This window comes from Perca flavescens, chromosome 5 (assembly GCF_004354835.1).
Source record: "Perca flavescens isolate YP-PL-M2 chromosome 5, PFLA_1.0, whole genome shotgun sequence".
Taxonomy (NCBI): Eukaryota; Metazoa; Chordata; class Actinopteri; order Perciformes; family Percidae; genus Perca; species Perca flavescens.
The window spans coordinates 9,096,034-9,109,736 of NC_041335.1; the positions used below are offsets into that span (position 1 = coordinate 9,096,034).

Sequence of the window (13,703 nt, forward strand, 5' to 3'; positions counted from 1 at the left end):
TAAATTAGCCTGAAGCTAATGCTTACCTGTTCAGGAGAAAATAAGCCAACTCTGCGTCCTTTTGGGCTCTAAGCTGTCTCCATCTTTCAAATACATCTCCAATATTTACCAGGGGGTTGTTACGTCTCTGGTCACGCAACTGTTAGAAACATGCTGTTTTCTTTTTTTTGTCATGTAGAATCTATCTCTGTTGATTCTGTTCGTTTGTTTGCTGCTTTCATGGCTGTACTACCGTTACAGCTGTAGCGCGCTGGGTTTACGTTTTTACCTGGCAACCCGGCCTGCCTGGGCCGTCGATAACAACACACAGACCAAAACATAAATTCCGTCACGGAATGTAAATTTCAAAAAGAAAATACTGAAATTAGCATTGTTGTCAGAAAAGATAGTATTTCAGTTTAACATGTTTCCTTAATATCTGATGAGGCATTGGTGTCATTTTTGGATTCATTACAGTATAAATATTACATATTGGACCTTTTAATATGCATTCCTCCCACGGCTCAGATTATATTACATTACAAAGAACACGGTTTCCTATGATGGTGTACAGTATGTTTAACAGTTTCTTGGTAGATTCCCTGCATCTGCTCTGAAATTAAATAATTGTTTTTCCCACAGTACATCCTCATCCTCACACTGCTCCACCCTCTGCCTTACTTCCTATTATGCCCACTGTTCCCCCACAGCCTGGGCTGTCGGGCAGCAGCCATGCCTTTCAGGTGAGATTTCACCATATTTTGTACTGACTTATCAGTAAGTACATCATGGACAGATCTGGTAATATCAGTGCATTATGTTGTTTCATAGCCTTACTCCTACACACAGACCTCTGTGGCTCCGTCTCAGCTGCAGCCTGTTGGCCAGGTCTACCCTGCGCAAACTGTACCATACATGGGTAAGAGTTTTCCATTCAATTACAAGGAAAGCCATTATGATCAAACCAGCGGGGTGTTTATGTCAAGGGTTGTACAAAATTAAATGTAAAATGTAGGGCAGTTTGTTAGTAAACCTTTACCCTAAGCTAAGTCTAGAGTGTGGTCTAGACCTACTCTATCTGTAAAGTGTGAATTGAATGAATTGAATTGTGCTTTGAATTTTTAAGTTAATTTTACCATTTTTATCATGCAATTCCTCTGCAACAGCAGTCTCATTAATTAATATAACTACACGGGTGCAAGACAGTTTTGCGTTATGATTTAAACGGCTAAACTGTTACAAAATGATAAACCCTGCGATTGTGTTGTTCTCGCCAGGCTCAAGTGATGTGACTTCCTTCTTGATGACTGAGGCCCGACAACACAACACAGAGATCCGGTTATCTGTGGGAAAAGTAGCAGATAAAGTGGATCAACTAGCCTCGAAGGTATACACTGTTTGTACAAGTATATGTTCATTTAGGGGCTTTAATAGAAAGCGGATACATCTGGCTCTTGTCTTTTTGAACTTTGACAGATAGATGATCTCCAGAGGCAGGGAAGTCTTTCTACGGCTGTTCCTAGTATGTCAATGGAAACCTCCATGATCATGCACAACATCCAAAGAATTATCCAGGTACTCACCAGAATAGTACGGTGCCTTGGTTTTGGAGGCTCTGTCACTAGTGGTTCTTCCCTCAGCTCTTTTTACAACACAAAGTGTGTGTGTGTGTTTTCTGTTGCACGACTAAAACAACTTTTGAATGTACACGTTACACCAAAACAAGTTCCTTCCCGAGGCTATTTTTCAGAGACACCGTGGCTCCGTGCGATGCTTAGCGCCGCCCTAGATGATTGTGATTGGTTTAAAGAAATGCCAATAAACCAGAGCACGTTTCTCTCCCATCCCAAAATGCTGTGTGGACTAACCAGACCCTCTTTTGCAGCGCTGTGGAGGAAGGTCTGGCAATGTAAGACTAATAAACCATAAACCAAATAAAGATATGTATAAATGGAAACACCATAAGCCCATCATACACGTCTCTCCCAAACACAAAGCTTCTTAGGAGCCCTCCAGAAAGCTAAGTTACTTTCCCCATATTCTAGTACAGACATCCAATCTGGCAAACCGTTTATATGACTTTTTTTTTTCTTCAAACGCCGCCACCCTAGCCATCTCACAAGTCCACTCCTGGATTGAGAGCACCCCTTCATTCTTCCATCCCCTTTAAAATAATCTGTCTGGCTATTGTTAAACTAGTCTGGACCCAGCTTAATATGTGTTTATCCATCCCGCTTTGGATTGATCCTGGAACTGTGTTCTGAAAACTCATTCTGTTTTTAGGAAAATGAATGTTTAAAAAAGGAAGTCTTTGAGAAAAGCTCTCGCATTGAGGAGCAAAACCGCAAGATCGGGGGGCTCATCAACCAGAACCAGAGGTGAGTCCGAAAATGTCACAATAATTGCTGACAGAAGGCCAGAACTTGTGTCACTTCAATAGAAATGTTTATGATAATGTAGATCTCATAGTTTAAAGCCACCATTACGTCACTTATGTTATTATTTTGTAGAGCTGCAAAGATGAATCGAATGATTGATTAGTTGTCAACTAATAAATTGATTGCCACCTATTTTGATAATCCATTAATTGGTTTGTCGTCTTTTTAAATGAAGAAAGTATTTTTATAGAGGGCAGATGCAGCCCGTTCTATTGAAAGCAAATCCATAAAGTCCTTTAACCAATCGTCTGTGCTAAAGCAATTGGGTTTATGAATTTTCCAATTCATCGTAATAACTGAACCGACAGCCACGCTATCCCGCTCCAACTGAATCTAAATTTGAGGAAACTCGGGTCATATATCCTGACTGTTTTGCATCGTTTGCTGTTAGCAGGACTTGTGTAGACTTCACCATCGCTGCTTAAAGGGTAACTACCGTTTTTTTCCAACCTGTTCAATATTAATCTGAGCCTGTCAGTGGCAAAACGGGCACTTTTGTGAAGGTAAATACAAGCAGGACAATTGCCCTATCAACTTACATTGTAGCTTGTTTCGCCACTGCTGACTGCAGCGATCTTGCTTAAAACTGGACCAATGTCAAAGATTGTTGTTCCCATCAGTCACTTAGACACAAAAACATAGGGAAATAGGTCACAGGTTGAAAAAAACACCAGTTACCCTTTAAGTAGCGACTAGCAGTTATGCTCTATTTCTATAGTGTTATGTTTTTAAATTCATTTATTTCATTTAAAAAATATATATAAATCAGAGATTACATCCGCGTACCACTACAGAGAGCTCGCGTGTCACCGGTGGTACTCGTACCACAGTTTGAGAACCAGTTGCGTAAAGAAATTGTCTGGAATGTTTTCACTCTAAAGCGTGATTTATGCTTCTGCGTAAAATCTACGGCGAAAAATTTAGCTACACACTGTGGCAACGAACTTTGCTCGACCATAGCTTGGTAGCGTTGCATTTCCCCCGACTCATTTCCTGATTCACCTTCTCCATAAACCAGCGCTTTTCTAGTCTTAACGACTACTCAAAGCGCTTTTACACGCTCTACCACTGAGCCACAGCCGCCCCACGAAATCAAGGAGAGGGTTACCTTTTTCTGCTACAGATTTCCTACCGTGGTCAGAATGCACAGGGGAGACGCTTTGTTTCTCTCAATATGACTCTAGAGTCGCTACTCGCTCCGAAACTAATCACATTCACCCTCACGCACGCACGCACGCCCGGCTATTCTCCTAAAGAGATGCAGACACCAACGCACAAGTGTAAACTTCAGACCACTTACGTTTGCTGCGGCGAAAGCTCTGCGTGGAGCCTCCGCACAACCATTAAGCAAGCTTGAATGTATGTGAGGTGGATGTAATGTGGTCATGATGTGCTTCTCTAGTTACATGGAGCAGAGTAACCTGCTGCTGGAACAGAGGAACGACTCCCTCAAGTCTTCCAGTGAACAGATCCAGGCCAGATTACTGCATGCTGAGCAGGACAAGGTGAGGATGTTTCTTTACAGGAGAACAGGGAAACATTGAGACATTGTGCCTTCAACCTGATGCATTTCTCCACTGTTGTTCAGCATTTCAGTGATTGGTCCAAAGTAGAGCCCGACTGATACCTTGGCGGGACCAGGCGAATATGTGAGATGATGAGAGACAAGAAATGTCAAAGATATATTTGAGGTAGTCCATCAGAGTGTACTGACATGTTTATTCATAACTGTAAAATGTCCTTCTCAGTACATATCTTGGTCTTTACAAACCAAATTTAAGGGATTCTTATCGTAAATGTTTGTTATGCATTTATGAAGGAAAAAAAAGATTATTAGCCAATATATTGGAATATCAGTATTGGTATCAACCTCAAAATCCAGAATTGGTCGGGCTAAAGCCCAAATGTAGGTGAGAGTCTTAACACGTAAAGGGCCCTATCTTGCACCCAGCGCAATTTACTTTGTACACCGACGCATCTATCATTCCTGTTTTGCACCCAACGCACAGCGGACTTTTCCCTCCACAGACACACGTCGGTAAATTAGGGAATGTATTTGCGCTCCCGGGGGCGGTTCAGCAAAAAGAGGAGGCGTGTTCAGGCGCAAACGTTCCCTGATGCTATTTTGCAGTTTCAGAAAACAATTCTGCAACAGACCAGGAAAAACCTGGTCTAAAGTCAGTGGTGCTAGTCTAATGTCAGTAGTGCTAGTCTAATGTCATTGGTGCTAGTCTAAAGTCAGTGGCGCTAGTCTAAAGTCAGTGGCGCTAGTCTAAAGTCAGTGGCGCTAGTCTAAAGTCAGTTGCGTGTTATTCAGATGTTATTTTAGGGGCGCACGCTTGGCCATAATGTAGCGTGTGCACAATGCGCATACACCTTGCTTCTCTCATCTACACGGACGCAGCAGTTCCCATTTTTGCAAACTATACATAATTACAAGGAAAAATATTACTGAAAATGCGCTTCAGGTGTTTGGATAGGTCAGGAGGCACTTTACAGTACAGTCCTCAAAATGTAGCAACATTCTTTGTGGCTTGTTGTGTTTTACACAACATTTCCATGAGTCATGGATGTGTTGATGACATAAATGAGGAAATATTAGAGGACATAAGGAGACGTGATGTTGAACTACGGCGGGATTGGACACTTGAGGGTCCGGGAGTGGTAATGTGCTCCTGGTGGAGCGGGTGGACGGAGATGGAGTGGGGGGAGGAGGAAGGAGCAGGTGGTGCGTTTGGAGACCCACGCTCCATGGCTGCAGCAATCCTCTCCAGACTTGAGGAGATGCGCCCGAGAGGCCGCAGCAACATCGCCACCTGGCCAAGACGGGCATTTATTACTTTGCCGCGTCCCGGACAGCTCCCGCTGGCGTGCCCCAGGCAAATCCGCCGTCATGATAGCAATCCGCCATGGAACAAGTGCGCCTGCTCTTAAAGGGAATGTGAGATGACGCTCTGATTGGTTATTTTCACGTTACGCCCAAACCACACTTAGCTACTTCAGACAACCCATTTTAGATTTGCCCACAAAGGTACTTTCGTTTTGCGTTTCATACTTGCGTTTCAGATTGCTAAAATAGGGCCAAATTAATCAATGATCAATAATGAATCAATAATCAGACATCAGAGTGAACAAAATTAAATATGTGGGAGTATGCAGCTGTCTCTTGCTGCAACCTTTTTAAAATAACTTCCATTTTCAACTGCAATTATTCACTACTTAACCATTTTTGCATTCAACATTTAAGAGTCTCAAATGTCAAAAAGGTCCTCCACTTTTTATTTCACATGTCCATCAACAGGTTTTAAACACAGAGCTGGTTTCAGTAGCTCAAAAAAGTTGACGATTCCGAGTTACAAGGTTTTCACAGGACCGTGACCATTGTCAAAATTACTTTGCAAAGCTAATTTAACACTGATATACATTGTTCTGTTCTAGAAATAAGTGATAGGTTTAGAATAATACCGTAAGAACACATACGTCATTATCATCTATTCTACGCAATCTAAATTTCACACACAAGGTTTTCACTTCAGTAATACAGTATACTTTCTATTTACCACCATCAGTGGCGATTGGGCTGGTTTTGATTTAATCATTTACTTTCTGTTCCTGACACTGAAAACTACAAATCTGATGCTAATTATAAGTTGCTTCACTCTTTACCAACTGTTTTCTGTCTGGATATTTACGCTGCAGTGCTGCTCTGAGAAAAATCTAGCATTTACTGCTCTCTCTTCTCAGCACGCACTGCCTCAGGACCTGGGCTCCGGCCAGGTGAGCCTGTTTTCTCTGTGTGCGGTTACCAGACTGGGGTCAAATAGTATCTGCAAAAGAAGGGGAAAAAAATGACAAAGTCAAATTGTGTAAGCTCTCCAAAAGTTAGTTTTCCTATCGGCAGCTTTTTTTTTTTGAGCAAAGATAGCTCCGCAGTGAGTTTATCATTGACAGTTTAAACTCCGGAGGAACCTTCACTTTCTGCCTGAAATGATTTTGCAATCATGCGATTTTAAAGAGATAAACCGCTACAGATAACCGAGACATCCCCTGAGACCGTAAATGGTCACTTCCACCAAACGAGGCGCAGGACGGTAGTAAGGGATTACACTGGGATTTAACAGCTGATCCAACTGGTGTGGCCTGATCAAGCCGCACTTCCAAACCTGCTGCCCAAAATGTCAGTTATCATGTAGAACTACTATTTGATCCAGATCTGACCGCTGCCACTGGAATCATCCTTTTTTTATATATATATATATATATATATATATATATTTCATACTTCATTGACATTTGAACTAACTTTTCTTTCTTCTTTTATCCAGTGTTCAAATTATCTTTTTGTCTTCAAGGGGGTCTCTCTATCTCATAAAAAAAGTTGGCACACCCCGCGCAAAGCCTAACAATGCTATACAATTAAAAAACCTAGGCGCGAGTGCCGCTTTTGCGCAGTAAAGTCTTTTGCCACGAGTCCAAGTCAAGTCTCTGGCCATCTGATCTTTCCCATAAATCTTATGAATTCAAAGCATGTCCAGACAGTACAGTATTAAAATCAGTTGTGGAATAACTTTATGGGGTCTACTTAACACATCCCTCTAACCCTCGGACCTTGTGAAATATTAACCTAAGTCTGTCACATTACAACTATAAAGATACAATGTGCCTGTTCCCAGCATTAGCACAACACTTTGCCATGGTTGGCTTGTTACCTGTGATGATATCATATATTCTAAATGTAACGTCTTTCATTCAAAAAAATGTCTAATGTCGAAGTGGAAATCAAGAGAATAGCGGCAGCGCCACACCAGTTACAGAAAAACATGCATCTCAACGTCAGTCCAAATTACGCACAATAAGCAGTTTGAACTCACTGATGTAATGCAATTTATTTTCTAAGTGTTAGTACGCTCAGTGAAACTGAGTCCAGCGCGAGAGAGACCCGACTCAGAGGAGGAGAGGTTAGTGAGGCCAGCGTCTCCACGGCAGGTGGCACACAGATCCGCTGCGCCACGCATGGATGAAACAATGAAATAGTAAATAGGACTACAGTAACACAAATATGTGCAGAATTAAGACCCAGTGTTTGGTGGACCGGTGTACACCTTGTTCACTTAATAGCCTACAAATCATCCACGGGGTCAATTACGCATCACATGAGTTTGCCCCCCCGACACAGCGTTTGTTCCTGGGGAGATGGATCAGTGCGTCCTGCCTCCTGTGCGCCATGGATGTCTGAGCCTCAGCAACTACTAACTATAAAGATACAATGTGCCTGTTCCCAGCATTAGCACAACACTTAGCGATGGTTAGCTTGTTACCTGTGACGATATATGCAAAATAACGTCTCTTTCACATTAGCGTGTGAGTGACTGACCTGCCTGGGTGCGTTTTGAGATGCCTGATGAAGTCCAACGTTACACCTTGCACGTAGCTGTTGGCCTACTGCCACTGTTTGCAAAGTTATTGAAAACAAAACTAATGACAAAAGCAAGATCACTTCTTCGGACTTGCGAGTGCTGTGAAATCGATCGTATGCGGTTTGCTCACGTAGCCTAGTGGTGTGGTGGTGAAGTGCAGTCATGCTGCATTCACGAGCGTAGGGTAGGCTCAGGTCTACGTCCGAGTAGCCTATATTTTAATTTAACATCTTTAATGGTAAGAGATCGCACAGGGATGGATAATGAGCGTTGATTAAGATTAAATTACAATGCCACATATGGCAGACCCCCTCAGATTTTTGACTTTGGTGTTTTAATGGGAGCCAGTCCTCACTCGATGGGAGCTCGGCTCCCTCTGGCTCCCACGTAATTCGGACACTGCTTTTATCCCTTCTGTCTCCTTTTCCATCAGCCATCATTCACAATATTTTTTTCTCCCACAGGGTCTGCCTGCTCACGCCACTAGCACCAGTAGCCACTCATCTAGGCTGTCACCATGTTGTTACACTGTCTCTGTGTGGCCTGGGTTTTTCTGTACTGTAGACAGCCACTGGTACACCCCCCCACCCCACACACACACACACTCCTCTCACCCCCTCCCACTGTCTGTCTGCGTCTCCATCAGGTTCGTCTGACGGATGATCTGACCACGGCCACGGCCCAGCTGTCTCAGCTGCAGCTAGAAGCTACGGCTCACCAGCAGAAGGCCATGGAGCTGCAGGGTAAACTGGGCTCATCGCTGCAGGACAGTGAGAGGCACTGCCAACGCATCGCTGCCCTGGAAACACAGATGGAAGGTCTGTGTTGCCGTTTTTGATAGGTTTAATACCACAGTCCTGCAATGAGTCCAACCTCCATGGAAGTTGTAATGTTCATTTTGTTGTTGAAACGGTTTTTAGAGCGGTGAACTCACAAGGTTTGGTTAGGTTAACACTTAAAAGGAATTTGCCTTGGTGGTTTTTGCATATGTACATAAACAAACAAATATATTGAACATTATTATGAAATAAACCATAAATACAGAAACAAATCTAAAAGAAACGGCTACTTAACATAAGAAAAAGGACGCTGAATGGATTGAGTGCAGAGAAAAAAAATATATCTTGTGTGTGCAATTGGTAAGTGTATGGTCCAGGATGAAAGATAATGCAAAGTAGTGACTAGGTGTCAGGGGGGATTTAGAGTCAAGAGGTGTTCAACTTTGCTATCATTTTGGAAGCCGATTGTGATGCATTTAACCCTAAAAATCAACAGCAGCGCAAATTACAGCCTCCGAAATGACCATGAAGTTGAATTTAAACCTCTCTTAAGGGGCTTCAACAAACATAATGAGCTGGCAACTGGAGTGTATGTGGTTACACTCCCTTAGCTAACTGAAATAAAATCATGCCAATCTCTAGGTGTGTTGAAGGGTATGTGATGATGTGGGGCTATTTTAATTCCAAAGGCCAAGGGAACTTTTATCAGGAAGCATAGTATCCTGGATCCATAAAATAACTGACCTTTAAAAATAAAAATCTGCCTGCCTCTATGGGAATTTAACATAGGGGTGTGTATACTTATGCCCCCTCTATTTTAAGAAAGAACATTTATTTATAATACATTATTCATTCACAAAGAAAATTGGTGTCCTTAAAGATTGGATTTTTTTAATTGTTTTTAATTAAGGCATTAAGATCAATTTCCAAAAGATGAATTTTTTTTTTATTCCTCTTTTTAGTCAACTTTGTTAGCGTGGGTTCATAAACCTATGAGCACCACTGTATCAGGCCTTAATACACACACACTACTTGCTAAAAGGACACATGTATTCAGGCTTTGATTTGTTGATAATAAGAGAACAGGCAAAATATCACCAGACTTATCCTTCAGTTTTGGATGGTGTCATCCTAAACCAAAGTGTGTTCTTATATTTCTTAAAGTCAAAACCATGATTAGCACTGATACAACTGGATGATCAATTCATCATTTTTATATTGGTGCCTCTAAGGCAGGGATGTCAAACTCATTTGAGCTCACATCCTACTAATCTGATCTCAAGTGGGCCAGACCAGTAAACCACTCCTGAAAGATCAGAAACCCTTTCTGTTTCTTGTCGGCGTGATGTTGGCAAATGCAAGTTGCTTCTGCTACGACAGCATTCTAAGGCCATTGTAGGAAAAAATAATAATGTTACAGAACCAGGAGAGAGGGGTAATATTCTCAGAAAAAAACTCTGATATTCTAAGATTAAAGTCGTAAATTTACGGAAAAAGAACTCCGATATTCTCTGAGATTAAAGTGATGAATTTGGAATTGGAATGAATTACTTCTCTGCAATTTTCACACTTTTCAAAGTCATCCAGTGGGCCTGGTTGGACCCTTTGGTGACCAGTTCTGGCCCACGGGCCGTATGTTTGACACCCTTGCTCTAAGGAATGTGAGTCATGTGAATCTGAAAATGAGTATGGGCTTCACCTTGAAATGTCTTAATCGTCATCATAAGAGTATGATTCAGATGTGTGAATAACTGCATTTTAACAGTTTTGGGCATCAGAATGGGTTGCTTCGTTAACAGCTTTAGATAAACTTTGTGTAAAATGATCAACAGTCAAATCAAGGTAACACCATGTACAAAGAAACATGGCCCTGGAGCGTAAAAGACCAAATAAATGCTGAGAATGGAGGATGTTAAACATTGACACTTTGACTAAGGTACATTAGAGACGCTGGTCTAACAATGCTGTTTGTGTGTCCCAGAGCTGAAGCAAGCAGCAGAGATGGCACAGGCGCAGTACCGCTCAGAGAAGCAAAGGCGCAAAGAAATGGAGCTGAGAGTCAACAACATGGAGGAGGAACTGCAGGACCTAAAAACTGATAAAGAGAGCCTAGAACGAGTAAGTATACTTCATGTTTTTGTCCTTGTGTCAGTGAAAGTTGACAGTCTTTGATTTTCTACAGAGGGTATGCACTTAAGGCCCAAACACACTGAAAGCAATAATTGACGGGCCTCATTTGATGCTTCTATGGCGCACTGCAGGCATCAGATTTGAAGCAACAACACAACAGCACCAGCCGTATTTAAGAAAAGGTTGCTATCTAGGCAAAGGTTTTGTATGTTACAGAGACCCCAATCAGTGGGGGCATTAGACTTTCCCCCAGATGCCAGGTGATTTTTTTTGCAGTGACAGCGCAGGTTACTAAAAACATAAATATGTAGTTATAGTGCTTGTTCTTTATCCTCCATCCGCATTAATCGCTCATTATTTCAACTCATTCATAAACGCCATCACAATTATACTAACATACTAAAGAGCTCTTTAGATTTAGAAAGAATTCAGGCAGGAGTTTTTGAAATGTGAAGTAGTTGTGTACATTTCGACAAACGGTGGGTTCCCCTCTCGTTTAAGACACTGTTGGAAAGGAGGAAGAAGTGGCAGGCGGAGCGTCAGCGTCGGGATGAGGAGGTGGAGGAGCTCCGTAAGAGCAGCCAGCAGGAGCTGGACAACCTCCGAGCTCAACTCCGCAAGGCCAGGACCAGCACTGACAACGCAGCATCGGAACAGGTTGGAACCAAATCAAAGGGCTCTACTCTAGGAACATGAATGATAACGTGACTGTTTAAAGGTGCCCTGCCACACGTATTTCACTACTTTGTGGTGATGTCTGAAGTTCTACCATGGAATGCTTTGGTTACCTTGTTTCAGGCCATTCTAGTTTGGTATAGAAAGCCTGCAGGAAGACTCAGCTCGATTTCTGCCAGTTCTCATTAATATTCAACAAGCTAAGCTGTTTGAATCTGATTGGCTAACAGCTAGCCACTGAGAGCCTGGATGTCAGCATCCTTTACCCAGCACAACAGGGCGAGCTGATGAATAGTAATGAGCTCAGGCATCATGATGTCAGACTGACCAGCTTTTGTAACTGGCCTGATTTCTACGCTTATTTCTTTTCAGTGGCTAGAGCTGACAGAGGAGGTAGCAGTTCATTTTCACATTCACCACATAGCACAAACACATATGGACCTAACATATTTAAAAAAAAATACAAGGAAAAACGGTTTTGTGTGGCAGGGCACCTTTTAATAAATGATTGAATTCACTTAAATATATTCTGGAGGAATTGATAAAACATTTTTTGTGGAAGTGTTTATGTCAAGCGGAGATTTATATTTATACGTCGGTATACTAATGGCATATATCATGCATGTGTTTCAGTTGTCTCAGCTGCAGGCGGAGCTGGAGGAGGAGTGGAAGGGGAAGTGTGAGCAGATGTTGGCCTCTGCTAAAGCACAGCACAGTAGAGAGCTGGCTGAACTAACGGAGCAGAGAGATGCTCTGCAGGACAAGCATACCCAGCTACAGGAAAAGGTAGACAAGCTAGCCATCATTCAACACACACACAAACACACACACACACACACACACACACACACACACGTGCAAGTTCAATCAGAAGCTTTGTCTCATCGGCTGTGGACTTAATGAGGAGCTCCAGTTGAAGTAGTTACGATGAAAGTTCTGATGTCATCAGGGTTACGCCTCCAGCGTTTTTAGATCTTGAGCCATACTAGGGACTAAACGTTGTTATATCTTGGCCTCTGCTGCATCAAGTTTTTTTTTTTTTTTTTTTTTTTTTTTTTAACATACCTGCATAACTGACTGACTGAACATGAATAATATATAACAGGGAATAAGTTAAAAGATTTAATGACCACAGTCCAGATTGTGTAGCAGGGCTAATATAGCCTATGAGACAGTTGTACAGCAGACATATGGTCGCGCGAGCTAGAGTGAAGAGAGGGAGCGCCCAGCGGCGTTAGAACAAGGCCGTGAATCGGAGAAATAAAAACGTGTTTTCGCCGATTCATCGCTAGAAAAGCCACTGTAGCAAGCATGTCAGTATCACCAACGTTATCCACATTCATATTTAGACGAAACAAATGATGTATCCAGCTACAAAAAAAAAGCCTAAAAGTCGGAAGTAAGGACGGAAGTGCAAAGAGTGGTTGCTATGGAGATGATACACCGTCTCGTCTCATTGGTGTGAACTGGCAGAACGCTGCAGACCAGCTTGTTGCAAGAAGTTGCAAGTTTTAATGCAAATCTTTGGTCTGAACTGGGCTTTAGACATTACCTCAAAAATTCGAGAACACAGAAAAATGTCTGTTTCATATAGTAAACACACTTTGCGATGAAAACAAAACTTGTAAGTGAATGCCTCGTACACTGCAATATTGAATGTCTGTATATGAGGCGCTTGCGGAACAACGCAGTTGTCCAACTGCAAAAGAACAAAGGAAACGAAAAGAAAAGCACACAACGGTACACTTAAACATATTGTGAAACTGCAATATCAAAGTCAACGAAAGACATACTCTGCCTCAGCGTCACCTCTGTGCGCTCTGAACTGGCTTATATTCTTTACAATTGGTTTTGATCACCTTTCATATTACTGTAACAGTCTATGGTAGAAACGTGTGTACAATTTTGAGTCTATGACAACTGTGTTGTAGTTGTGTTTAACTTTTGCTGCCCGTGTTAACCATTTTGCAACACAAGTGCATCACAGAGTGAAATGTGTTATTGAGATATGGGTCTAGGCCACTGAGCATTTGGTTCAGAGAATGGGGTTTAGTGTTTTTAGCAATTCAGAAAAACTCTAATACACATACCAAAAACTCAAAGGCTCAAATAGCTGATGCCGAAGAAAACAAATATGCATTTTTTTTTTAGCGTATTAGGTAGTTATTCATCCCCATTTTTCTTGACACTACTGTTCTTTTAGTGTGATGGAAGTGTGAATATATGATTTGTGACTGACTTATTTCTTGCCTCCCTCACTTTTCAACAGTTTACGGTTCTGAAGC

At 42.0% G+C, this 13,703-nt stretch overlaps 1 protein-coding gene across 3 annotated transcripts in view; it reads left to right on the top strand.

Annotated features, from left to right (window-relative positions):
- Positions 1 to 13,703, top strand: part of fkbp15b (FKBP prolyl isomerase family member 15b) — a 38,853-nt gene that overhangs the window by 17,365 nt on the left and 7,785 nt on the right. For 2 of the 3 annotated variants that reach the window (XM_028578253.1, XM_028578251.1), the window contains exons 14-24: positions 622 to 722; positions 811 to 898; positions 1,257 to 1,366; positions 1,456 to 1,554; positions 2,263 to 2,357; positions 3,820 to 3,922; positions 8,481 to 8,652; positions 10,595 to 10,731; positions 11,245 to 11,400; positions 12,052 to 12,204; positions 13,688 to 13,703. The exon at positions 13,688 to 13,703 is cut by the window's right edge and continues 77 nt beyond it. In XM_028578253.1, coding sequence (XP_028434054.1) covers positions 622 to 722; positions 811 to 898; positions 1,257 to 1,366; positions 1,456 to 1,554; positions 2,263 to 2,357; positions 3,820 to 3,922; positions 8,481 to 8,652; positions 10,595 to 10,731; positions 11,245 to 11,400; positions 12,052 to 12,204; positions 13,688 to 13,703 — 1,230 coding nt within the window. The remainder of the gene's footprint in view (positions 1 to 621; positions 723 to 810; positions 899 to 1,256; positions 1,367 to 1,455; positions 1,555 to 2,262; positions 2,358 to 3,819; positions 3,923 to 8,480; positions 8,653 to 10,594; positions 10,732 to 11,244; positions 11,401 to 12,051; positions 12,205 to 13,687) is intronic. The other variant, XM_028578252.1, reaches the window with a different exon arrangement.